At 34.6% G+C, this 26720-nt stretch overlaps 1 protein-coding gene across 8 annotated transcripts in view; it reads right to left on the reverse strand.

Annotated features, from left to right (window-relative positions):
* ROCK2 (Rho associated coiled-coil containing protein kinase 2) overlaps positions 1-26720 on the reverse strand; it is a 129199-nt gene that overhangs the window by 23969 nt on the left and 78510 nt on the right. For 7 of the 8 annotated variants that reach the window (XR_011465991.1, XM_070379116.1, XM_005892554.3 and 4 more), the window contains 15 exons: positions 23986-24124; positions 21822-21913; positions 20819-20978; positions 19259-19319; positions 18642-18653; positions 14433-14512; positions 14225-14273; positions 13513-13648; positions 13327-13418; positions 12855-13101; positions 12377-12483; positions 9706-9865; positions 7767-7927; positions 7225-7409; positions 521-590 (listed from right to left, as the gene is read on the reverse strand). Coding sequence is in view for 7 of the 8 variants with exons in the window: in XM_070379116.1 (XP_070235217.1) it covers positions 521-590; positions 7225-7409; positions 7767-7927; positions 9706-9865; positions 12377-12483; positions 12855-13101; positions 13327-13418; positions 13513-13648; positions 14225-14273; positions 14433-14512; positions 18642-18653; positions 19259-19319; positions 20819-20978; positions 21822-21913; positions 23986-24124 (1751 nt within the window). In the remaining variant the exon portion in view is untranslated. The remainder of the gene's footprint in view (positions 1-520; positions 591-7224; positions 7410-7766; positions 7928-9705; positions 9866-12376; positions 12484-12854; positions 13102-13326; positions 13419-13512; positions 13649-14224; positions 14274-14432; positions 14513-18641; positions 18654-19258; positions 19320-20818; positions 20979-21821; positions 21914-23985; positions 24125-26720) is intronic. The other variant, XM_070379117.1, reaches the window with a different exon arrangement.

The following is a 26720-nucleotide window of genomic DNA, read 5'->3' on the forward strand; positions in this document are numbered from 1 at the left end:
TAAAACTTCAGCTAATAATTTACAAGTGTGATTTTTCAACTGGATATCCTAGTGAAATTTCTCACTAAATGTCATATTGGTAGGATGACGAGTCAAAGAAAAATATTATCAATTTATTCAAGAAAATTTTGCTGGCTTAAAAAATCAATGAGGTGACAGTTATTATTTCATATTTTAAAACTCAAAAAAGGGCAAATGTTACAATGACAATCTTATTTCTTTCATTATACAAATATATTCTTCCTCAAAAATCAATGCTTTTTAAAATGAACTTCATATGGTGTGGGTATGTACTTAGAACTACTCTTTTTTGAAATGATAATGGATTTCTGTTAGACTATCTACAGTCTCTTGCCCCAGTATTCCTTTTACAGATGTGTAGTACAAAACATTCATCCAAAATTCTCTCTGGAATTTGCTATAAGAATTTAAAGAATCAATCTCCTGGTTTTTCAGCAAAAAAAAAATTTTAATAATTCTACAAATACAATACTTTTCAAAGTAACATGTCTGGACTTACTGAGAAATACTGCTCTGCTTCAAGCTGATCCTGGAGCTCTTTCATCTGTCCATCTGCATCTTGACGTTCTCTGTGGGGACATTGGTTAGACACATATTAAGCCAGCAACTCTTGAAATGTGGTCTAGAAAACCTCTGGGAGTACCTAAGACCTCTCAAGAAAATCCATGAGGTAAAATTATTTTCATAATACTGAGAATCATGGCTACTTTTAAAGTATTAATTCTTTCCATGTATATATACTTTCATGAGGCTGCATGACATCTGAGGATTTTATTATTCCAAAAGCTAATGAAATGTATGCATGTATGCTCCTGTTTTTAAATTTTCTCAGTTTCAATTTCGAACACAATAAACAACATTAGATAAAATTCACATAAACAAAAACTCTTTGGGCCCTCAATAATTTTTTTAAGAGCATAAGGGATTCAGAGACCAAACAGTACTATATTAAACTAATAACACTGAATTATATTCGCAAACATGCATTGTGATCAGCCATTTATGCCAAAAAGTAGTACAATTAAAGAGTACCTGAAAATCGATTATTTCAGAATGAGTGTAGAAACAACTGGGAGGGGCCCTGCAGGGAGGTTAAGAGTACAGGTTTTTATATCTAAATGTAAACAGTAACTGCACAGATTTCTGGTGGCTCAGTGGTAAAGAATCCACCGGTAATACAGGAGACACGAGTTCAGTCCCTGGGTTGGGAAGATCCCCTAAGAGAAGGAAATGGCAACCCATTCCAGTTATTCTTGCTCGGAAAATCCCATGGACAGAGGAGCCGGGTGGGCTACAGTCCATGGGTTGCAAAAGAGTTGGACACAACTTAGCAAACAACAACAAAATGGTTAACTGCACAGATTTGAACGCTCTGTAAAAATTCAGAGTTCTACATTTATCATTTGTGTACTTTCTATATATATCTTAATCTTCAGTAAAGAAAAAAGTTAAATAAAAAACCTAGTAACACTCTTAAGATGTTGGGTTGAAATAAAAGTACAGGCTTGTCAAAAAAATGAAATCATATATATATATATTATAGTTATTTCAAATCAAAGCTAAGAAGAAAGAAAACAAGTTGGAGAACAACATATACAATTAAAAAACAACAAAACAAACAAACAAACAAAAATATTCTACAAAACTCAACCCTATAAATATAGTACACATGTACAGGTACAGGCACAGAAAAAGGTATGGAAGCATATATTAAGACTATAAAGATATATTACTTCTGGACAGATTAACCATGTCTGTATTCATAAGTTCAGTACAGTTCAGTCGCTCAGTCGTGTCCGACTCTGCGACCCCATGAACCAAAGCATCCCAGGCCTCTCTGTCCATCACCAACTCCCGGAGTCCACCCAAACTCGAGTCGGTGATGCCATCCAACCATCTCATCCTCTGTCATCTCCTTCTCCTCCTGCCCTCAATCTTTCCCAGCATCAGGGTCTTTTCAAATGAGTCAGCTCTTCGCATCAGATGGCCAAAGTATTGGAGTTTCAGCTTCAACATCAGTCCTTCCAATGAATATCCAGGACTGATCCCCTTTAGGATGGACTGGTTGGATCTCCTTGTAATCCAAGGGACTCTCAAGAGTCTTCTCCAACACCACAGTTCAAAAGCATCAATTCTTCAGCACTCAGCTTTCTCCACAGTCCAACTTTCACATCCATACATGACCAATGGAAAAACCATAGCCTTGACTAGATGGACCTTTGTTGCCAAAGTAATGTCTCTGCTTTTTCCTATGCTGTCTAGGTTGGTCATAACTTTCCTTCAAAGGAAAAGTGTCTTTTAATTTCATGGCTGCAAGCACCATCTGCAGTGATTTTGGAGCCCCCCCAAAAAAAGTCTGACATTGTTTCCAATCCTTCCCCATCTATTTGCCATGAAGTGATGGGACCAGATGCCATGATCTTAGTTTTCTGAATGTTGAGCTTTAAGCCAACTTTTTCACTCTCCTCTTTCACTTTCATCAAGAGGCTCTTTAGTTCTTCTTCACTTTCTGCCATTAAGGGTGGTGTCTGCATACCTGAGGTTATTGATATTTCTCCCTGCAATCTTGATTCCAGCTTGTGCTTCCTCCAGCCCAGTGTTTCTCATGATGTACTCTGCATATAAGTTAAATAAGTAGGGTGACAATATACAGCCTTGATGTACTCCTTTTCCTATTTGGAACTAGTCTATTGTTCCATGTCCAGTTCTAACTGTTGCTTCCTGACCTGCATACAGGTTTCTCAAGAGGCAGGTCAGGTGGTCTGGTATTCCCATCTCTTTCAGAATTTTCCACAGTTTATTGTGATCCACACAGTCAAAGGCTCAATAAAGCAGAGATAGATGTTCTTCTGGAACTCTCTTGCTTTTTCGATGATCCAATGGATGTTGGCAATTTGATCTCTGGTTCCTCTGCCTTTTCTAAAACCAGCTTGAACATCTGGAAGTTCACTGTTCACGTAGTGCTGAAGCCTGGCTTGGGAGAATTTTAAGCATTACATTACTAGCGTGTGAGATGAGTGCAATTGTGTGGTAGTTTTAACATTCTTTGGCATTGCCTTTCTTTGGTATTGGAATGAAAACTGACCTTTTCCAGTCCTGAGGCCACTGCTGAGTTTTCCAAATTTGCTGGCATATTGAGTACAGCACTTTCACAGCATCATCTTACAGGATTTGAAGTAGCTCAAGTGGAATTCAAGTGGAATTAGAGAAGGCAATGGCACCCCACTCTAGTACTCTTGCCTGGAAAATCCCATGGACGGAGGAGCCTGGTAGGCTTCAGTCCATGGGGTCGCTAAGAGTCGGACACGACTGAGCGACTTCACTTTCACTTTTCTCTTTTCATGCACTGGAGAAGGAAATGGCAACCCACTCCAGTATTCTTGCCTGGAGAACCCCAGGGACGACGGAGCCTGGTGGGCTGCCGTCTATGGGGTCACACAGAGTCGGACACGACTGAAGCGACTTAGCATAGCATAGCATAGCAAGTAGAATTCCATCACCTCCATTAGCTTTGTTCATAACGATGCTTCCTGAGGCCCATTTGACTTCACATTCCAGGATGTCTGGCTCTAGTTTAGTGATCACACCATCATGATTATCTGGGTCGTGAAGATCTTTTTTGTATAGTTCTTCTGTGTATTCTTGCCACCTCTTCTTAGTATCTCCTGCTTCTGTTAGGTCCCTACCATTTCTGTCCTTTATTGAGCCCATCTGTGCATGAAATGTTCCCTTGGTATCTCTAATTTTCTTGAAGAGATCTCTAGTCTTTCCCAGTCTACTCTTTACCTCTATTTCTTTGCACTGATCACTGAGGAAGGCTTTCTTATCTCTTCTTGCTATTCTTTGGAACTCTGCATTCAAATGGGTGTATCTTTCCTTTTCTCCTTTGCTTTTTGCTTCCCTTCTTTTCACAGCTTTTTGTAAGGCCTCCTCAGACAGCCATTTTGCTTTTCTTGGGGATGGTCTTGATTCCTGTCTCCTGTACAATGTCACAAACCTCTGTCCATAGTTCATCAGGCACTCTATCAGATCTAGTCCCTTAAATCTATTTCTCACTTCCACTGTACAGTCATAAGGGATTTGATTTAGGTCATACCTGAATGGTCTAGTGGTTTTCTCCACTTTCTTCAATTTTAGTTTGAATTTGGCAATAAGGAGTTCATGATCTGAGTCACAGTCAGCTCCCCGTCTTATTTTTGCTGACTGTATAGAGCTTCTCCATCTTTGGCTGCAAAGAACAGAATCAATTGGATTTTGGTGTCAACCATCTGTTGATGTCCATGTGTAGAGTCTTCTCTTGTGTTGTTGGAAGAGGGTGTTTGCTATGACCAGTGTGTTCTCTTGGAAAAATCTATTAGCCTTTGCCCTGCTTCATTCTGTACTCCAAGGCCAAATTTGCTTGTTACTCCAGGTGTTTCTTGACTTCCTACTTTTGCATTCCAGTCTCCTATACTGAAAAGGACATCTTTTTTGGGTGTTAGTTCTAGAAGGTAGGTCTTCATAGAACTGTTCAACTTCAGCTTCTTCAGCATTACTGGTCGGGGCATAGACTTGGCTTACTATGATATTGAATGGTTTGTCTTGGAAACGAACAGAGATCATTCTGTCATTTTTGAGATTGCATTCAAGTACTGCATTTTGGACTCTTTTGTTGACTGTGATGGCTATTCCATTTCTTGTAAGGGCTTCCTGCCCACAAAAGTAGATATAATGGTCATCTGAGTTTAATTTACCCATTCCAGTCCATTTTAGTTTGCTGATTCCCAGAATGTCAACGTTCACTCTTGCCATCTCCTGTTTGACCACTTCCAATTTGCCTTGATTCATGGACCTAACATTCCAGGTTCCTATGCAATATTGCTCTTTACAGCATCGAACCCTGTTCCATCACCAGTCCCATTCACAAGTGGGTGTTGTTTTTGCTTTGGCTCCATCCCTCATTCTTTCTGGAGTTATTTCTCCACTGATCTCCAATAGCATACTGGGCACCTACCGACCTGGGGAGTTCATCTTTCAGTGTCCTATCCTTTTTCCTTTTCATACTGTTCATAAAGGAGACCTTATATTTGTTTTCTCTTTATCTTTTAATATAGATCTAAATATTTTAAAATGAAAAAATATTTTACTACCAGTTGGATATTTTAAAAATGTATATAGGTGGACTTCCCTGGCAGTTCAGTGATTAAGACTCCACACCTCCACTGCAGGGGGCACGGGTTCTATTCCTGGTCAGGAAACTAAGATCCCACAGGCTGTATGGCCAAATAAATTTATAAACAAAAGTGTATAAAGCAAGAAAAACTCAACAGAGATTAAATGATTTAATCACACCACCTTCAATTTCAATTTAATATTACTTAGATAACTTTCATCATTATTTTAATTTAATATAATCTGATCACTTTGTTTACTCACTGGTCCTTCAACTTCTGGATAAATAGGAAATTATCACCAGATGTCACTTCACTGTGTTAATTCTGTATTTTATTATTAATCAGTATATTATTTAAAAAAGTATGATTCTTATTTCTCTGAGCCAAAGATATGAAAGATGCTAAAAACATATGAAAGAGCAAGTTTTAAAAATTTGAAATCATTACTAGCTAGGCTCACATGCAGCAAACTCCAGTGTAATATTAATATCATGATCTTTTTGAAGAGCTACTGTTCATTATATGTAACTTTTAAAACCCCACATTTATTAGGTATTTAATAAAAGCTATTTTTCAGAAATTATATAATATGCACATGGTTACAGTTAGATAGTACAGGCTAGCACAGAAAAAAATTATGAAATGTCGCAGTCTCCTTATCCATAACCATCCACGTGACAATCCTATTTCCCTAGAGGAAATCACTTTGTTTCATTTCCTTTTATTGTTCTTTTGTGGTTCCCACCACATCTCAGCTTATTCCTGGACATACGTTTTAATTATTTACCAATTCCCTGCTGCCATATGTGAGAATTTAGCTCTTACCACCCCTAACCGCTCCCCAACCCCTAATACAGTTATATCACTGGTCTAAGTGACATAATCAAGCCTCCATTCATTTCCTATTGCATCAACCACAAACCACAACCTCCCCAGCTGGAAGAACTGCAACAATTCCATTCTCTTTTGTTTTTGAGATTTCATACTAACATGTCTAAATGTGAGTCTTTTCTCAAGTATAGTTGCTGGTCTTTTCAATATAAAGACTTCTTTTCCAGCTATGAGAAATTCTTTTCTATTATTTCTTTAGTAACTTCCTTCCTTAAGATTCTCTGGAATTCCTTGTCTGGCGCTAGAATTCTTAGAATCAGCTGGTGTGTCTTAGCTTTTCTCTCATATATTCTATGTCATTTCTTCTTGTTCTATATTTTGTGAAATTAAAAAAATTTTTTTTTCTTCAAACTCTTCTAATAAATTTACATTGGCAATAATTTTTAACCTTCAAGAGCTCCTTCCTATTCTGTCTTTCCTTTTTACGTCAGGTTCATGTTTAATGGAAGTGGTATTTCCTAGAATCTTTGATCAGTACTAATTATACTACTAATGACTAAATGGGGCAATTTTTAACAGTATATTTACTATATACCTTAATTTAAAGTATTTTAACAATGTTTTCTAAGTAAATTAAATATAGCACTAGAGAAAGTGCGTTGCTCAGTTGTGTCTGACTCTTTGTGACTCCCACAGATTGTAGCCCGTCAGGCTCCTCTGTCCATAGAATTCTCCAGGCAAGAATACTGGAGTGGGTTGCCATTTCCTTCTCTAGGGGATCTTCCTGACTCAGAGATATAGCACAAGAGTGTATCCTAAAAAATGATTTAAAAATTTATATGGTGTTTGCTTAATGGTCAAACATTTCCAAGTCCCAGAAACTAAAAGAACAAACAAAAGACACTTTTGTTTGTGAGACAGTCCTGAGGAGGAATCTTAAGAGCATGGAGTGCAAACCCCAGACCTTTTCTTCTTCAGCACAAACAATATACCATTATATCATAATGTGGCAGTAGTAAAAATTGTTGGGAATGCAAATAAAATCTTTTGGAAAGACAATAGTGGCACTCAACACATCATTTAAACAGAAAGAAGAGAAAAATGTGTTCAAGAAAACAAAGGAGTCAGAAGAAAATTCCCAGATAAGTAAAAATTAAGATAATTTACATGGAGATAGCTCTGCATATTAGTAAGTCTTTGTCTCAAACAATTAACTTACTTTCGAAGTTCAGCATTCTGTTTTTCCAAGCTCATTTTCATTTCTAGGAGATGATTATTCTCTTGCTTTAACTGCTTTTCTGACATTTTTAGTGTGTTAACTTGCTGTGTTTGCATCTTCAAGTCATTTTGTGTAAGGCAGCGCTTCTGAGTTTCCTGTTCTATTTTTAATGTCAAGTTTCTAACCTAAAAAATAGTGTTATTGGTATGCAAGCAAATTATTTTGATTTTTTCATCAGTGAAGCTGGCAGTAAATATAATGACATAAAACAGATTTCTTCTCCTTAAACAGTTAATTCATTTCACAGTATTTTTTGGATTTTCCATAATAATATATTTTTTAAATAAAATATAGTCTTCAAAGAAACTGTAATTATGATTCATTTAGTATATCACCCAAATCTGGTACAATTAAAAAATTACAGAATATTATTTTATAAGAAAAAAATTTTAATTGTAAAACCATCATTGAACCTCTACAAATAAACCTAGTTTATTATTAATTAATTAAATAGTTCATTATACAGTAAGCTGCACACTTACATCCTCATTTAGCACATCTTTCTGTTTGAGGAGTTCATTTATTTTCTGCTGTGACTGTTTGAGGTCACAGTCTAATATAGAGCATCTTTTCTCAGCCTCCAGCAACAAGTTCTCTACTTTCTGTTTTAAAGTTCTTTCCTCCGAGAGCTTTTTCTCCATTTCTATTGCCACAAAAATAGACATAATCATGAACCAAACAAAAAAAGCATATCAAATACATGACACAGTGCTAATAAAAATTGCAATAAATGATGCTGCCTCAAAAATTTTCTTAATTTCCAGTTTTTTTCATTACTCCTCTTAACACAATTGAAATATCAACAATTTCATGCTTAAAAATTAACTGTTATATTTGCAGGGTGTAAAAATCTACCACACTCTGCAATATTATATTCATTTTAATGAAAGCAAAATAATTCTGCCTTTATCACTTACTGCAAAGTTATATTAAGTAAAATTTAAACATTATGAATTTTCAGTTTTTAATGAACTAGCTTCAAAAGTGTGGAAAAATGAAACATTTTTCATATACTACTAAAAACAGCTAGCATTTCTAGGCACTTTTCATGTATCAATGCACCTGTTTTTCACAACCAAATACAGGAACTGTCCCTTTACAGGAAACTAGGCATAAAAGGCTAAGTAACTAGACAAGATCACAGAGCTAGTAATTCATTGGTAAGTCATACTCTTACACAAAGGAAGCAATGACATGCAGTAGAAAGACCAAAGGTTTTATACCATATTTGAGTACCATCTACAAAATTTAAGTTGTGTGCAATCATGCAAAATATGAAAGTCATCTGTTATGTTAGAGTTGTAAAAAGAAATCTGAAAAAAGACAGCTGTTACTATGCTAAATTGGTTCATTTTCAACAGTTCTGAGAACAACTTATAAACAAATGTACTCATTTAAAAAACTAATCACTGGAATGTGGGTCTAGAGAACAGAAAGAGGCATAAGTGAACTCACTGAGATGAGGAAAACATAGATTCTCTATCTTGTCTTGGGTGGTGATTACACGTGTGTTACAAATGTGAAAAATGTTTGCATTTATAGCACCTAAATTATAATCTCAAAAGAAATTCAACTCTTGTCTTGTCCCACTTTCTTCTTATTAGGTATTTCTAAATATAGCACTCATTTCATCTTTTATCATCTAAAATCAATGTCTTAAACTAAGCTGCTTTTGACCAAAAAAACCCTCCAATTTTAACTACACTCACTAATTAAAAGGCTATTTTTTTGCTAAGTCATTAATAAATCTTATGGTTTAATATGAAATAAAATTTCTGTTTAAAAGTTTTACAAATCTTTGACAAGAATACTTTATTGATTTCTTTTGGAACTTCAAATCCATCATATATAAACAGTCAGTTTGGAAAACAAGATATAACCTAAAAGACAATTCCAAGATAACAGGCTTGGTTTGTGGAAAAGTCAACTTTGTTATCTTACCCTACACTCGTTAGCTTTGTGTGGCTCTGACCAAACATAGCTAGTATCTTCATCACGCCAGATTTCAAAATATTCAGTCAACTTATATAAACTTTAGGAAAGAATTTTGTAACATGAGCTGATGAAATGTCAAACTAATTATAAAAAGAGGATATCCCCCAAATCTGAACAGATATATCTAGAACTACACACTCTATATGCCTGCCACTATTGATACCACTGAAATATTCATTTCTCTCTGATCTAAAAATGTGGTTGAGCAATTTTGCGTTTGAGCCTCACTATCCTAGAAATGGTCATGGCCTTAAAGGAAAAAAAAATATATATATATATATATACATACACACACACACACACACACATAAATATATATATGTAAAGCTTTCCTAATAGTTTTTTAAAATATTTTCCAAAATCAGAATTGAATACAGAATCAAGTCTGTAAAATATTGCTGAAAATCCTCTTATGAAAATGCGTACCTTTCATGGCTTCTGATTTAGCTTCTTCAATGGATTCATAAATCTTGTTTTTATCTGCAAGCCGTGCTTTTGTAGCCTTATGTTCAGTTTCTTCTTGTTCTAAACTTTGCTGTATAACTTTTAGTTGGTATGTCATATCTATTTCCATGTTGTTCTTTTCCTATTAAAGATTTAAACAGCAGCCATCAACAAAACAGACTGGCTCACAATTTCAAAAATTTCTTTACAGGCTTACTAACAATGTTTAACATGTTCCCTCCAATCTTCATACTTCCTGTAAAAGTACCCTATGTGCTGTTCCACCTGTTTGCTTCCCAATGTACTTATCTCCACTACTGTTTCGAGATCTTCACTGTGATTACTTGAGCTCAATAAAGTGATGAATGATACCTCAATTATCAAGTCATTTTTCATTTGAACTCACTGTTGCCCTTGAAACTATTTCCTTGATATACTTGACTTCACTTGGCTCTCTCCACCCTTCTCTCATCTTTTCTGCTGTGTGTGAAGTTTTCTCCCAGCCACCTCTTAAATATTGGGTGTTCTCTGTAGGTAGCATTCTTTAGCCATAATGCTTCTCCTCTTTCTGCATTATCTCTCAAACTTTTAAAACATATTTAACATTTTCCTTTGCTAGATCTGGTGGGGGTGGGAATAAAACTCAGGATCCTTTACTAGTCATCTTTATTTTCCACATGGAAAACATGTTTTAAGTTGAGAACCATTAACAGAAGTTAATTTTCTATATATCCTCAAAAGATTTTCTAATTCTTTGTTTCCTATAGTTTATATCATAAATACAGATTTTTTTTTCAATAATGAAAATAATTTTTTTCAAACTACACAATCTATCAACAGAGTAGTTTATTCTGCTTTGAAAACCACAGGTCTAAGCAATCTCCTTCAGATGGGTTCTTTCATTTGCATAGTTTGCACTACTTCAATATCAATGATGATCAAATATTTCTAGCTGCTACTACCGCAGCTTACTTCTCTGTAGACATCCTAATTTGGTTGTCTCACCAGCACCTCAAGACTAAAATGGATTTATCATTGTCTCTTCTATTTCTCCTTTATTCTTTATTAATTAAAGGCACCACTATAGGTTTTTGTCACAAACTAGGAACTGAAAACTCATTCTTAAGTACTATTCACATGCTACATTTAATCAGTCAATCACTAAGTGTTCCCAAATACTCCTCCTTCAAATATTTCAGATTCATTCCTATTTTCCAACCTTTCAACTACTGAATTAGTTAAGTCTCCATTTTCTGAGTTACTTTATCTGAAAAGCCTCTGATTAATCTACCTACCTATTAATCTTCCTCAAATCTAGTTTTCACATGGTACATAATAATATGTCTTAAATGAATCACTAATAAAATCACCCAACTTAAAAGCCCTTCAGTGGTTAGTCCATTTCTTAGATCAACTAAGTTTCTTAATAGAGTATTCAACATCTTGCATGGTCAATTTTAGACTGATGTCTGTTTTTGTAAAATTTCATTAGATCATAGCCATGCCCGTTCCCTTTACTGAAGTAGAGACCATATCACCTGCAAAATTTAAAATATTCACTGTCTATCCTTTAAAAGATTAAAATTTCTTGACCTTTACTCTTTACTCTAGAAATACTGAATAGTTTATACTTAAATAAACTATGACCTTTTATCTTCTATCCTCTGTGCCTTCACTCATGATGTCCTCCCCAGCTCATAATGCACCTTTACTTTGTCAGCCAATGCTGCCCTGTCAGATTAGGGATTCATTCTGTGTACCCAAGATACCCTGCCCATACCTCTATCATTCTACTTCAGTCAGTTCAGTTCAGTCGCTCAGTTGTGTCCGACTCTGCAACCCCATGAATCGCAGCACGCCTGGACTCCCTGTCCATCACCAACTCCCGGAGTTCACTCAAACTCAGGTCCATCGAGTCGGTGATGCCATCCAGCCATCTCATCCTCTGTCGTCCCCTTCTCCTCCTGCCCCAATCCCTCCCAGAATCAGAGTCTTTTCCAATGAGTCAACTCTTCGCATGAGGTGGCCAAAGTATTGGAGTTTCAGCTTTAGCATCAGTCCTTCCAATGAACACCTAGGACTGATCTCCTTTAGAATGGACTGGTTGGATCTCCGTGCAGTCCACCACACTGTATTAGAATTATCTGTGTACTTTACTTTTACTTTAGAAATTACCTACTAGATGTGAGGTTGTTAAGGGCAAGAACTGCATCCTGATATTTTTACCACATACAATACACTAAATCCTTAAATGAATGAAAACAAAATATTATCTACACAGAGCCTAGAAATTATGCCCGCTCATAGCACTTTTTGGTAAACTTCTACATGAAAAGTCATGATAATTTTACACCATTTTGAAGATATAATGTACACAAAAATCTGAGTTTTCCTGGGATGTCTAGGGAGAAGCATCCTCAGAACACATCCTAGGAGAGTCCTCCCTTCATAAGCAACTGACATGCTAAGGGCTGCTTGTATGGTGTTATGGTAAGCCTTAAAGTATATATCGTCAATGCACATAACAATATAAGAAAGTACATGAGTGCTGGAAATACCTCAGTTACTAATTTTCCTTATTTTAGAATAAGTTTTTCAACTCGAAACTCGACATCTATCTTCTTACACAAATATAAAACTTAACATGTTTTACCTTTTCCAAATCAGTAAATCTCTCCTGTAGTTGTCTCTTCTCCAGCTCTACTTTTGCTAATAAGATTTTACCATTCTTTACATCTTCTTCTAGGCCAGATATTCTACCTAAAATGGCAACATTTTAAAAAACAATAAATTCATATACAATACAAATTAAATTGAGTAAAAAATTCAGAATTCACCTCATACCTTAAAACTGTTATTTATGAGCAGAAATTTTATAATTGTTGATACAATGCTTCAGAGTTAATTCAACTGGAATCCAATCTACTGCTTTCAGAAGTGGCTTGTTACTTAAAATACTTCATACTATTTGAAAGTAAATCCTTCATTCATAAAATTTTATAACAGTGTATTTCTAACACCCTAACTTTATAGAACAGAGTAATATATCCATACACTTACTACTCCAGCACATTATCCACCATCTAAGGTTATCTCCGAATTGAACTTAAGTGCAATCTCCACTTTAATACCTTGTAAATCATTAATAATCTCTGATCCATGGGTTCGGTCCCTCCTTTCAGATTCTAGAACTGACTGAAGATTGATAAATTCCTTTTCAAGTTTTAACTTGGCAGTCTCCAGCAGGCAATTTTTGTCTTGTAGATCTCTATTGTTAGATTCCAGCTGCTGAATCTGTTTTGAACTTTCTGCCTGTGTTTTCCTTAACCGGGCTGCAGTATCAGATTCTGTTCGCAGCAAAGCATTGGTTTCATCCAGCTGTTATTCCATTCAAAACCAAACAAAAAACAAACAAATCAACACAGCTATATATGATGAAAATACTTCAATTTATTACTCCATTGCAAACTATTTAAAATAAGAAAAACCCTAAAAATATATTTTTAATGATTTCCCTTTTGTAACATTACCAATTAAAACAAATGCTAACAGTCATAAATAAAATTCAAAATCCTTATTATAAATAAATTGGGATCAACCTACTTGTCTCTGGAGTTGATTCACTTTCTCAGTGGATATCTGAGAGTTCTGATTTCTTTTTTTCAAATCTTCAAGCTGATCTTTTAAACTGTTAACTATGATAAAAAGCATTTAAGTAGTAAGCTTCAACACAACACACACATACAAACTTTTTTTCTTAGTAAGTATTTAGTATTCTATACTACAAACCATCATTCTCCAAATTTCGCTTCTTGTCTGCTTCATGATCAGCTTTCCGCTGATATTCTGCATTTTTGTGCTGAAGAAGTGCTTTTTCTCTTTCTAATTGTCTTAATGTTGATTCCACATTTTTCCTTAAGGTAATCTGAAATAATGCTTGAAGTTATTATCAAAGGAAAGTATGTGTAAAAATCAAATGAAAATAAAAAATACTTCAGTTACATAAAACAGAAGAGACCTTTAAAAAAGCTAATAACTAAGAAAAGCCATTTTGTTAAAATTACAAATGGTTTCCATATTTTTAAAATAGCATATTATTCTTAAATAATCAAGAACATAAGTATTTTGTTTACTATTGTAAGCCAAAATTTCTGTAACATTTCATCACCCTTGAACCACCTTTACTTAATATAAACTACAGGTCTGAATAATAAAAAAAAACTGTCAATTTCTATTTTTAAGCCATATCATTAATATGACCGAAATTATTTTTCCTTGAAATATCTACACATACTAAATTAATTCATTTGCAAAAACATAACAAAATGAAGCCTATTATCATGGTTTACTCTATAATCTCAGTCCTCATCAATGCTACAACATATATTTTACTATATAACAAGATTTGTATTAATATGGTACTGAGTGAACTCTATAATAAAGTCAAGCATCAAAATTTTTTACGAACAAAAATGTAAATAAAAGCATAGAGAAACTTTACCTCTTCTTCTAACTCCTTTGCCACTTTCTCTAAGCGAGTATTAACAGACCTGAAGAATTTCAAAGGCAACAGTACATAAAATAATTCTTACAATAAAGACATTTGCCATAAATTGTAAAATAATCATAGAATTACTTTGTAGCTCTTTTTAGTAAAATGTTTAAATTTACATTTTAAAATATAACATTTAATTATTCACAGAACATACTTGCACTTCTGTTCTAGTTCCTCTTTGGCCTGAATCTCAGTGCTAAGGTGTTCTTCTAATGTGTACAGTTTTTTCTGAATCTGTCAGAAAATAAAAAACGATAAAGTGTGATCACATTTAAAAGGCGAGAGGCTTAAAGAAAACAATGATAATTTTCTTCTCCTTTCTTTCGACTTTAATATAGGTACAGCATGTGTACCTTCTTAATGATTTTTATTGACAGAAAAAATCCTCCATCTCTTGCTTTATATCACAGCACATATGTATACATGAACACACTATGTAAACATAAGAATGAGAAGCTCCAATCTTGGCAGAATTCTTCTATGATAGCAAGTTACTTATTATCAATAAACTAAAAAAAAATTGATATCCTCCACTGTTCTTCTGTAGATTATTTATATGAAAATATTGTTATCATTTGTGCTAATAAGATAAAGATAAAAGGTCTACGTCTGAAACAAATATTTGGAATATTTGACTGAATATGCTCAAAAATATATTACTTTTCTTAGAAATAAGAATAAAATTTCTTTCAGTTTTCCCGAAGAAAGCATGCAGATAGCCAACAGATCTAAGAAAATATGTTTAATATCATTAATTATTACGGAAATGAATGAAAATCACAATGAAGTATCACCTTACACCTGTTAGAATGGCTATCATCAAAAAGACAAAAATATCAAATACTGGAGAGCATGTAGAGAAAAGGGAACCTTCATGCACTGTTGATGGGAATGAAAACTAATGTAGACAGAATTACCATATAATCCAGCTATTCCACTTATGGGTTTTTATCTGAAGAATATAAAAACACTAATTCAAAAAGATATATGCACCTAAGATATAGAAACAACCTAAGTATCCACTGGAAGATAAATGGATGAATAAGACGTGATATATATATACAGACTAGGAACCACTCAGCCATTAAAAAAAAAAGGGAAAAAAGTGAAATCTAGCTATTTGCAACATGGATGAACCTTGAGGGATGAACCTAGAATGCAAGTCAGAAAGTGAAAGACAAAAATCATATGGTATCACTCATATGGAAACAAACCAAAAAAAGGGAAAAAATAAACAAAACAAAAACAAACTCCTAAGACAGAACAGACTGGTCATTACCAGAGGAAAAGGAGGCTGGGGTATATGAAATGAGTGAATGGGGTCAAGTGTATGGTGATGGTTGATTATTACACTCTTAATGATCACTTTGCAATGAGCACAGAAGTAAAATCATAATGTTGCATACTTGAAACTTATATACTGTTACATATCAATTTCAAAATGTTACATATCAGTATCAAAAGGTAAAGGCAAAGCAGAAAAGGAAAGATATATCCATCTGAATGGAGATTTGCAAAGAATAGCAAGGAGAGACAAGAAAGCCTTCCTCAGCGATCAATGCAAAGAAATAGGAAAACAACAGAATGGGAAAGACTAGAGATCTCTTCAAGAAAATTAGAGATTCCAAGGGAACATTTCATGCAAAGATGGGCACAATAAAGGACAGAAACGTTATGGACCTAACAGAAGCAGAAGATATTAAGAAGAGGTGGCAAGAATACTCAGAAGAACTGTACAAAAAAGATCTTCATGACCCAGATAACCATGACGGTGTGATCACTCACCTAGAGCCAGACAGACGTCCTGGAATGCAAAGTCAAGTGGGCCTTAGGAAGCATCACTACAAACAAAGCTAGTGGAGATGATGGAATTCCAGTTAGGCTATTTCAAATCCTAAAAGATGATGCTGTGAAAGCGCTGCACTCAATACGCCAGCAAATTTGGGAAATTCAGCAGTGGCCACAGGACTAGAAAGGATCAGTTTTCATTCCAATCCCAAAGAAAGGCAGTGCCAAAGAATGCTCAAACTACCACACAATTGCACTCATCTCACACGCTAGCAAAGTAATGCTCAAAATTCTCCAAGCCAGGCTTGAACAGTACGTGAACCATGAACTTCCAGATGTTCAAGCTGGATTTAAAAAAGGCAGAGGAACCAGAGATCAAATTGCCAACATCCATTGGATCATCGAAAAAGCAAGAGAGTTCCAGGAAAATATCTACTTCTGCTTTATTGACTATGCCAAAGCCTTTGACTGTGTGGATCACACAGTCAGTTTGTTTGTAGGAAAGTCTTAAAGAGATGGAATACTAGACCACCTGACCTGCTCCTGAGAAATCTGTATGCAGGTCAAGAAGCAACAGTTAGAACTGGACTTGGAACAACGGACTGGTTCCAAATAGGGAAAGGAGTATGTCAAGGCTGTATATTGTCACCCTGCTTATTTTACTTATATACAGAGTACACCATGTGAAATGCTGGGCTGGATGAAGCACAAGCTGGAATCAAGATTTCCAGGAGAAATATCATTAACCTCAGATATGCAGATGATATCACCCTAATGGCAAAGTGAAAAGGAACTAAACAGCCTCTCGATGAAAGTGAAAGAGAAGAGTGAAAAAACTGGCTTAAACTCAACATTCAAAAAACTAAGATCATGGCATCCAGTCCCATCACTTCATGGCAAATATTGGGGAAACAGTGACAGACTTAATTTTCTTGGGCTCCAAAATCACTGCAGATGGTGACTGCAGCCATGAAATTAAAAGACACTTGCTCCTTGGAAGAAAAGCTGTGACTACCCTAGATAGCATATTAAAAGCAGAGACATTACTTTGCCAACAAAGGTCCATCTAGTCAAAGCTATGGTTTTTCCAGTAGTCATGTATGGATGTGAGAGTTGGACTATAAAGAAAGCCGAGTGCCGAAGAATTGATGCTTTTGAACTGTAGTGTTGGAGAAGACTCTTGAGAGTCCCTTGGACTTCAAGGAGATCCAACCAGTCAATCCTAAAGGAGATAGTCCTGGGTGTTCATTGGAAGGACTGATGCTGAAGCTGTAGCTCCAAACCTTTGGCCACCTGATGCGAAGAGTTGACTCACTGGAAAAGAGCCTGATGTTGGGAAGATTGAAGGCAGGAGGAAAAGGGGATGACAGAGGATGAGATGGTTGGATTGCATCACCAACTTGATGGACATGAGTTTGAGCAAGCTCCGGGAGTTGGTATTGGACAGGGAAGCCTGGTGTGCTGCAGTTCATGGGGTCGCAAAGAGTCGGACACGACTGTGCGACTGAACTGATCGATTTTACCTCGAAAAAAGGCGTGCACACACACACACACACACACACACACACACAAAACCTCTTTATAATTTCCTATACTGTGCCAGGCACAATACTGTGAAAAGTTTATCATCAACAACTCTTTTGGATTAATGATGGCTAATTAATTACAAGTCATCTTGCTGCTGCTAAGTTGCTTCAGTCGTGTCTGACTCTGTGCGACCCCATAGACGGCAGCCCACCAGGCTGCCCCATCCTTGGGATTCTCCAGGCAAGAACACTGGAGTGGGTTGCCATTTCCTTCTCCAACAAGTCATCTTGCCATTCTTTAAATCTTCTTATAGGCCAAATTTACCAGTCTTTAAAAAAACTACAATTATAGAAAGTACTAAAGAATCTATTTTGGGAGCATTACTGCCTTTCTAAAGGATTTAACTTTTTGAGTTCCTTTTGTATTTTAGGTACAATGGCATGCACTTTACATTTACTGTGTCATTAATCCTAACAAAAGCCATAAAAAGATGGGTAGTAGTGCATTTATTCGATGAAGAAACAGAAATCCAAAAAAGGTGAACAACTGAGCCAAGATAGCACAGCTAATAAGTGGCAGTGCCCTCAAAGACCTATTAGATTTCCATGGACAATGTTTTTTCCACTATTTTTTCTAGTGATTAGGTTCTCCATGATTTCTTAAATATTTCATGTATCTTAAGAAAAACTGTATATTTCCCTAGTAAGGAAATATAGGCCAATGAACTCGTCAAGTTAGCAGCTTTTGGCTGCTACTACATTGGTATAACTCGATCACATGCTGATTAGTTTTCACATGTTAATCAAAAGTTCTTGCTGCTAGTTACATATCCTTAATAAACAAAACCAAGAAAAGTACATAATATATATTTTAAACAACAGATCCATAGGAGCAATAATGAAAAGAATACTTGGCAGAAAAAAAGGTTGGGAACTTCTCTCTTGGGTAGGTGTAGTACTCCAAATACTAGATGGAATATGGTTATATCAAAACATCGCTAGAGTGATGAGATTTTTCCTGTTTTTCAACATATTTGACATCAACATACCTCTTGACTCTCCTATTTAAAACAAAACAAAACAACAACAAAAAATTAAAATGCTTGCTATGCTTTGTAAAATTCCTAAAACACAAATTGTATCAAAATTACTCAATTTTTTAGTTTTTTTTTTAAGTTTTTATAAGTTGAAGAGAAAAATATTTAGCATCCTCATTTATGTGTCTACATGATTTAGCTTTGTATGGAGGTCATAAAATACTGTAACATCTTGATAAAATTATCCTTTATATCAATTCATTGCTAAATACTCAAAATTTAAATCCATCTGCTACTTCTGTATTCTTATAGCTTACTATCTATACTCATATATAGTGCTAAGATCATAAAATTTTCTAATTGGTAGGAAATACAGCTGTTTATAAACATATTCTATCACTTTTGTAATGAAACTAAGCCTAAAGTCATGTAACTCATCTTTTTACTAGCCACTGGATCTCATACCATAATACTCGGCAAATAAATGAATCACTTCAGTGTTATACTGAACTGGATTGCAACAAGGAAGGCCATCTAAAAGTAACATCAAGTGAACTTTTAAAATACATGGATATTACTAAAGTATTTGAACATGTGATTAAAATAGAGTAGTAAAAATTTATACATACTTCATTCTTCCTTGATTGAATTGAGTCATTTTCTTTACAAGATGGAGAGTCACTTAGTAGCCTAGAAGGAAAGGCAGGAAGTTCTTTTGCATGCCATTTTAACTCATTTTCTGATATCAAGTTATCCTCAGAATTAAATTCTCCTTCTTTTCACTTTCAACATATTTTAAGTTAAGTACTATTTCCCCCTCTTGACATTTATACCATTTTCAATAATTTAAAATGGTATTTCTTGCTTCTCACTCTTAAGCCAATGTTCTAGTCTTTAACATAGTTGAGACTGGAGTCACTAAACAGAACCATATTTTCCCTCCTCTTCACCTCATTTTGAGTTCCTATTTTATTCTTCTTTTCTAGAAATATTCTGAAAGAAGACATCTCTGCTCTTTTTCAAATACAACATCTCTGATCTCCTGGTCTTAATACATAAATCATCACTTCTACTTAACTGTCAGTTTCTCTCTTAACTGGGTCGTTCCTTGCTGTTTATGAACATGCCTGGATTTCTCCTGCACTGATGTCTTCACTTTTGTCAGTATTGCAGCAGTTTTCAGAACCTTATCTTTAACAGGATAAACAACTCATCTTGGTTTGCACTGATTTTCCTAATTTTAACATGACAGTCCCATAGCACATCCTTGGAAACCTCTCGGTCCTGGGCAAACCATAACAGTTGATCGCCCCAACCATTACAAACATGGAAGTATCAAAAACTTTTCAAATGTCTTTAACACTTCATTTAACTACTTAACAGTTTTCAGCAGCTTTTTACTTCCTGTCAAAGTAAAAAGTCCCTTAGCACAATACACAACAATCATCTGTTCCATTATGCTTCCCTCACACTCTAACTCCAGTCTATTTTCTAAGCTTATACCCAATACTCACTCCAGTTGAGCAATATTTATTGAATGATCTTATGCCAGGCTCTGCACTAGATGAAGGTATTACAGGCAAGAAAATAACAGTTCCAATAAATTATCCAAATGGTTATAATACAGTGATATATACCATGTTTGAAACCTACTGGACTATATTGCTCTGCTCCCAGTGTATGCTTAAATTTCAAAGTTGTGCTTCCACAATCACCTCCCCACCACATTCACCTAACCTCCCTACATCTCAGCTACTCAATACCCTTTTTTATCTTTAGACTTGGTTAAAATGCTATCTCTTTCTTGAGGTCTTACCTGACTTCCCCCTACACTAGCTCCAAAGAGATGTGACTTTTATTTTTCTTCTGAAATTAGAAGAATTATGATTCTCAGATCTTCTTGGTACCTTTCTTAAGGCTCATATCACATTCTACCCTTCATTATGACTATATAATTCTCCTATGTCCCTTAATAGTTGACAGACTCCCTCAAAAGCAGGTGTTTGGTCTTCAAACACACAACACTGCCTTACATTCATTTTTAAATGAATATTATATATAATATTCTTTGAAAAAAATCTCAATTTGAAACAAATTAACACTTTATCTTCTATAATTCAGAGTCCTGAAGTAAGACAACTCTTTACAGCTAGATGTTGAAAACAATAAAAATATAACAAATCACATACAAATTTTCTCTGTAGTAGGTAAATCCTATAAAAGGTAGCTGATTTCCCACAAAAGCCTTGGGAATTGGGAAGGTTTCTACATCTCCTTTATCATCTTCAATGTCATCAAAATTGCTGCTGTCTATGTCACTGCTGAGTTCAGGTACCACAGGAGCTGCAGCTATTAAAAGAAAAGAAACATTGTTTAATAATAATATATATGATTTAAAAAGACAGAAACCACCCCTGTTATGTTTTATATTAGTTATTATAGATTATTAATGTTATATTGATATTAGCACACTATATAAATATTAATACATTATATATTGATATTTGATTAGCAAACAATACTATATTGTCATGATTTACTATAGAAAATTTCAATGACAGATTTACTATTTTATCATTTCGAAGAACTGAAATTCTGTGTTTTATTCTGTGTTTTATCATTATATTAGATTGGTTTTAAACATAGATGAATTAATCTATGCAAGGCAGTATGATATTATTCTAGGTATTAAACTTCCAAACAGCAATAACTTGCATATACATTCTTTAGTTTTCAGAAATTTTCTACTACATCTTTAAGTAGAAATATTTCTTACTCTTAAAATGAATTAATGTAAATATACATGCAGTTTAAATGAACTACTATGCTTACCCTGGTATTCACCAGAGTACTCTCCATAAGTAACTAATTATTGATTTATTAATTCAAACATATGAATTAAAGAATTATATTTCCCCAATTCTGAAAATTATTGAGATCCATAAAACTTAGCTTGGCAAATTAAGAAACCTATAATGTTTATTATAAAAGCAATGGGAAATAAAGACATACTAGTTTGCTAAGATACTGATTTAAGATTTAGTTACACAGATTCAAAATGAATTGAAATACAACCTCTCAACTTAAAAATTACTATTAAGAGTATCAGACACGCTTTTTAAATCAGAAGAGGATTCAATTTATGAGATTTAAAATGTGATGAAATGGAAATATTTAAATTTATTGACTTACTCTCTCTTATGTTATCCCAATTCCACTGATCATTCTTAAAGAAAGGATGTTGTTTGATTTCTTCTACCCCGTTTCTTCCAAGGCGTACCTCCCTAAATAATGCAGTTAAACATTCTATTATAAAGAGTAAGATTATAAAAATACAAAAATACTCATCTCAATGAGGATCAGAAATGAGTTTAAAAAAATTGAAAAGCTTCAGCTTAAATACTCCTCAAAAATAAGCAATCTAATTTTACAGCATGTGATCTCTCTAAATAATGAATATCATGGAAAAGAAATTATGTTTCTACTTGCACTTTGCATCAAATGAAAGTACAGGAGGCTTTCAATTAAAAAAGTCACTGGCATGTGCCAAAATCATATGACCAATTTTAGGGCATAAAATGAATGGAGATCTAACTTCTGGCACAGAAGAATTTTTTTAAAACCTCTATAATAAAAATGTTATTAAAAAAAATCCTCCCCTCTTCTTAAAAAGAACTCACATATTGTGCTTAAAGCTATCCATATTCACTCTGGATAGATCTACATCTATATTAAATGTAAGTTAAATATAAATATGTATTGCATTTATATTAAAACTGTCAATCTGAATACAAGAAAAATGTTGCTAATAATTTCATTCTTTGACTTTGAGTCTTCAGTGAAGACTATGTGGAAATAATAAGCAATTATGCCCCTGGAGCTATGTTTAACATAAACAAGAAAACCTGTAAAGTTTATAGAAGGAAGTGCCCCTAGCCACACTAATGGCATTAAATTCTTCTCAAACTATCTTTTCTCCACCTACAATCATTCTTTAGATTGCAACCACCACTGACCATAAATCACTAAGGCTAGTCTTTCATGAACACATGCTATATATCCTGTTTTATATTTTACCTTTCAGCACAAATTATAATCATTCCTATCAACTCCACCTGGTCCTCAAAGCAAACATTATATAAAATTTATTTTGAGTTTATCACCATGAATTGTTCATTAATTATGTAATTAACAAAGCTTTATTTTACAAATGATTGATAAATAAATGAAAAAGATTAAAACAATGAGGAAAAATATAATTTTCTGCTTTGTATGGAAAAATAAACAATTCATAGTACTTAGTTTGACAAAAATGAGGGAAACAATTCTTAATAATGGAAATAAACCCCATGTGACATTTCTGGGGGTCAAATTTGCAACTCAAGTAGGTCAATTTTAGAATGTATAGCCCAGAAATCCATCTTTAAGAGTTTATCCCACAAAAAGTATTAAAAGAGAAATGTATGAGAATGGTCACTATAGTACTGCTTGTAACAGCAACTGGCAAACAAACAGTAAGGCGTGCTCAGGAAGATAGCATCACAGAGCAAGAAATGTCCTCAGTTATCACCTAAATCTGATCCCATCATATTTAGAATGAGTAAAATTATTTCCCCAGAAAGTAAAATAATTTCCCTAAAATCATAAAGCTAATGAGTTCAGTCTGGTCCAAAGTGAAAGCACCCACGTGTACGCACTGGCCCTTTGACAGGATGACTCATATCACAAACGTAAAGTTGGGAAACCAGAAAAGAATAGACAGGGCAAGGGAGACACTTCAAGGAGCTTTCCAGGCTTCTCTTTTTTAAGGCAGGTTTTCACAATAATGTTCATCTATTTTAAGAAATATAGAGAAAAAAAAAAAAAAGAAATATAGAATTTTCAGGATGGGCTTGCTCATATTCAAATGCAAATTAAAAGGGGCTGGGAAGGAGGCACTGCAAAGTCAAACACAGTTTTTAAGATTATTAACTTTTGAGTATTTATCTGCACAAAATGTTCTTCTCTCAAAAGTTGTACAGTCAAGAGCAATATGGCTCAATCATTTTAAAGGATAAAATGTGAAAAATACAGAAGTTTTCTTTTCTCTCAGATGCATTATTTTACCAAGTTTTCTTTTTAGATATGAGAGTTAAGATCAGAGTTGGATTACCATCAGGATGCACATACAAAATGACAATAGTAACCGAATTCCAGGCTAAGTAGTAGAAAAAGGCTAAATCAGAATTCAATGCGAGTTGGATAAAAAGATTGATTTTATATGTGTATATATAAGAGCTCAGTAAGCTTTCACTTCTACAAAGCTAAAAGGATTCTCTACAAAGAAATCTCTATAAAGAAATTTAATGTATATTACCTATCTGTTAAGAAGGCACAGATGAGATTCTTCGCATGTTTAGAAATTTCTGCATCTTCAGGGAAACATAGTGAGTTTTTATGATCCATAATTTTGCTATATGTTCCTACAAGTGAATCTGCATAAAATGGAGTATCCCCTAAAGTACCAAGAAAGAAGACACAGAGTGTAACAGAGAATGCAAATTAAACATTTTTTACCTAATATTTAAATACGTTAAGTTTAGATTTATCACATGCATGTAAGAAGGAAATGTCTATGGGACAGGAATCTCAGTCAAAACAAACATGCACACACCAAGAATATATTTAAATTTTAACCATATCAATAAGCCAATAATTTTTAAGATCAAAATAAAATCAATACTAATTGTACAATGTGTTGGGTAATACATAATGAGAAAAAAATTAATGTACTGGATAACTTAAAAGATTACTAAGTGCAATCAGATCAGTTAGAGCCTTTTAATGCTTCAGCTAAAGCAAACCTTTTGTTATACAATACAGTAGTCACCAACCATAAGTGGCACTTTAAATTAATTAAAATGAAATAAAATAAAAAATTCATTTCCCTAGTCACATTAGCCGTATTTCAAAAGCCCAACATGGCAGGTCCCCACCATACTAAACAGTGTAGACATAAGCCACTTTCATCACAACAGCCTGGACAATGCAGCTCTAAGAGTCAGATCAGCCTCATTATTTTACATACAAGGAAGCCAGGCCCGGAGAGATGACATGTGATTTGCCTACGAGGACACACAGCTAGAGCTGAAAATGGCAGAATCAGTCTCCAAATACAGTGTTCCTGCCAATTGATGACTGTGATAAAGAGGCACTGAAACAAGTGTAAAGACTTTCAAAAAAGTTCACAGCATCATTTTGGCCAGTACTTAAAGTCTAAGAGTTAAAGGCCCTGCCAGTGTGCTTCAAATCACCTTAGTACAAACCAGACTTCCCCAAATCAGTCAAAAAGAAGTCCTCAGATAGTTTTTGTTTTCCAAGGGTAGTAGAGGAGAGTTCTGAATTCAAGATTTTTCTAGTGTGATTTTTAACTGCAGTAGACTCTTTGAAGTGAAGTCTAGTGCCAACCAACCTGATGAGTGAGCACACAGTATGCTCACAACACTGCAAATCAGTGCCATTCAAACTCATTCAGCTCTCAGAGCTGAAAACGGTAGCAGGTGTATAAATGGTCTCTTCAAATAACCCAGGTGACTTCCTCCAAAGTATATTATTTTTTAAAACTCTGGGAGAGTCTAGGCAAATGATGGAATATATTCCACTTTCAAAATACTACAAGACACACCTAATAAACCATCAGACAGGGCCTAGACATGGGGAGAACAGACAGACACCTAAGAGAATACAGTGTGTACAAAGAGACCCAGAACAATTTGCAATGACAAAGGCCCAGAACAAAGCAAGTCACAGTAGGACATGAGACTTAGCACACAGTAAGGTCAACACTACACATACACATATGGTCATTAAGAGAAGGCATTTTAACTACAAAAAGTTCTAGGACCAAGGGTTACCTAATTTTGTACTGAGATTTTTTTTTTTAAGCAATAGCCACATTCAATCATTATACAGATTTTACAGATTTCCACTACCAATTTCTTTCAGAGTCACAGAAAAGAAATTCTCCAAGTTCTAACATTAATTCACTCTAAATTCTTATGATGTTATTTGCCTTAACACATTTGCCTCATAAAGTAGATTTTGCTACATCTCCCCTGGGCTGCCCTCATAGCTCAGTTGGTAAAGAATCCGCCTGCAATGCAGGAGACACTGGTTTGATTCCTGGGTCGCCAAGATCTGCTGGAGAAGGGACAGGCTACCCACTCCAGTATTCTTGGGTTTCCCTTGTGGTTCAGCTGGTAAAGAATCCGCCTGCAATGTGGGAGACCTGGGTTTGATCCCTGAGTTGGGAAGATCCCCAGGGGAAGGGAAAGGGTACCCATTCCAGTATTCTGGCTTGGAGAATTCCATGGACTGTATAGTCTATGGAGTCTCAAAGAGTTGAATACGGCTGAGCCACTTTCACTTTCACCCCTTACCCTAAAGCCACTGGTTTCCTTGGCCAGAAGACATTTTTGTGACTCTAGTACTCAGGAAGAAGAAATCTTAAAAATGAAATCTATGGTGTAAAGAAAAGTTTTGAAATACGTGAGCATTTCAAATTTTGATGTGGCCAAAGTAAAAGAAATTATTTAACTTGTCTCTGAGTTTTCTGAGATTGAAACACTATTATAGAATATATTTATCTTGATAGTCAAATGGTCAATAACCATATTTGACTGGAATTACAAACCAAATATATATACAAGTAGCAAATACAAGAAACATAGTTTACAAAAACTAATTATATAATTACATAAACTGAATTATTTTCAGTTCCTTATTTACAACAAAATACTACTGATTAAGAAAATCTTAGAATGAAGGCCCACTGCAGCTGTAAATTTGCTTGTTCTAGTATTTTCTTAATCAAAAAGGTCTATGGAAAGAATATTTCCTAGCAGTAAACTTTCAATTCCTTTCATATTCTACTCAATTATTGTACCAGCATGAGGTTTCGTTTTAATTTTCTAATCAACAATCTGTCACATTAGATGCTATCAATTCAAAGGTTTAAAGAAATTCTACTTTCTCCTTAGAACACAAGCAATTAAATTTTTTTATAGTCTCACATTCTTGACTTAGAACTAAAGTGTTGTGAGATAGGTTTTA

The sequence above is a fragment of the Bos mutus genome, chromosome 11 (genome assembly GCF_027580195.1).
Source record: "Bos mutus isolate GX-2022 chromosome 11, NWIPB_WYAK_1.1, whole genome shotgun sequence".
Lineage (NCBI taxonomy): Eukaryota > Metazoa > Chordata > Mammalia > Artiodactyla > Bovidae > Bos > Bos mutus.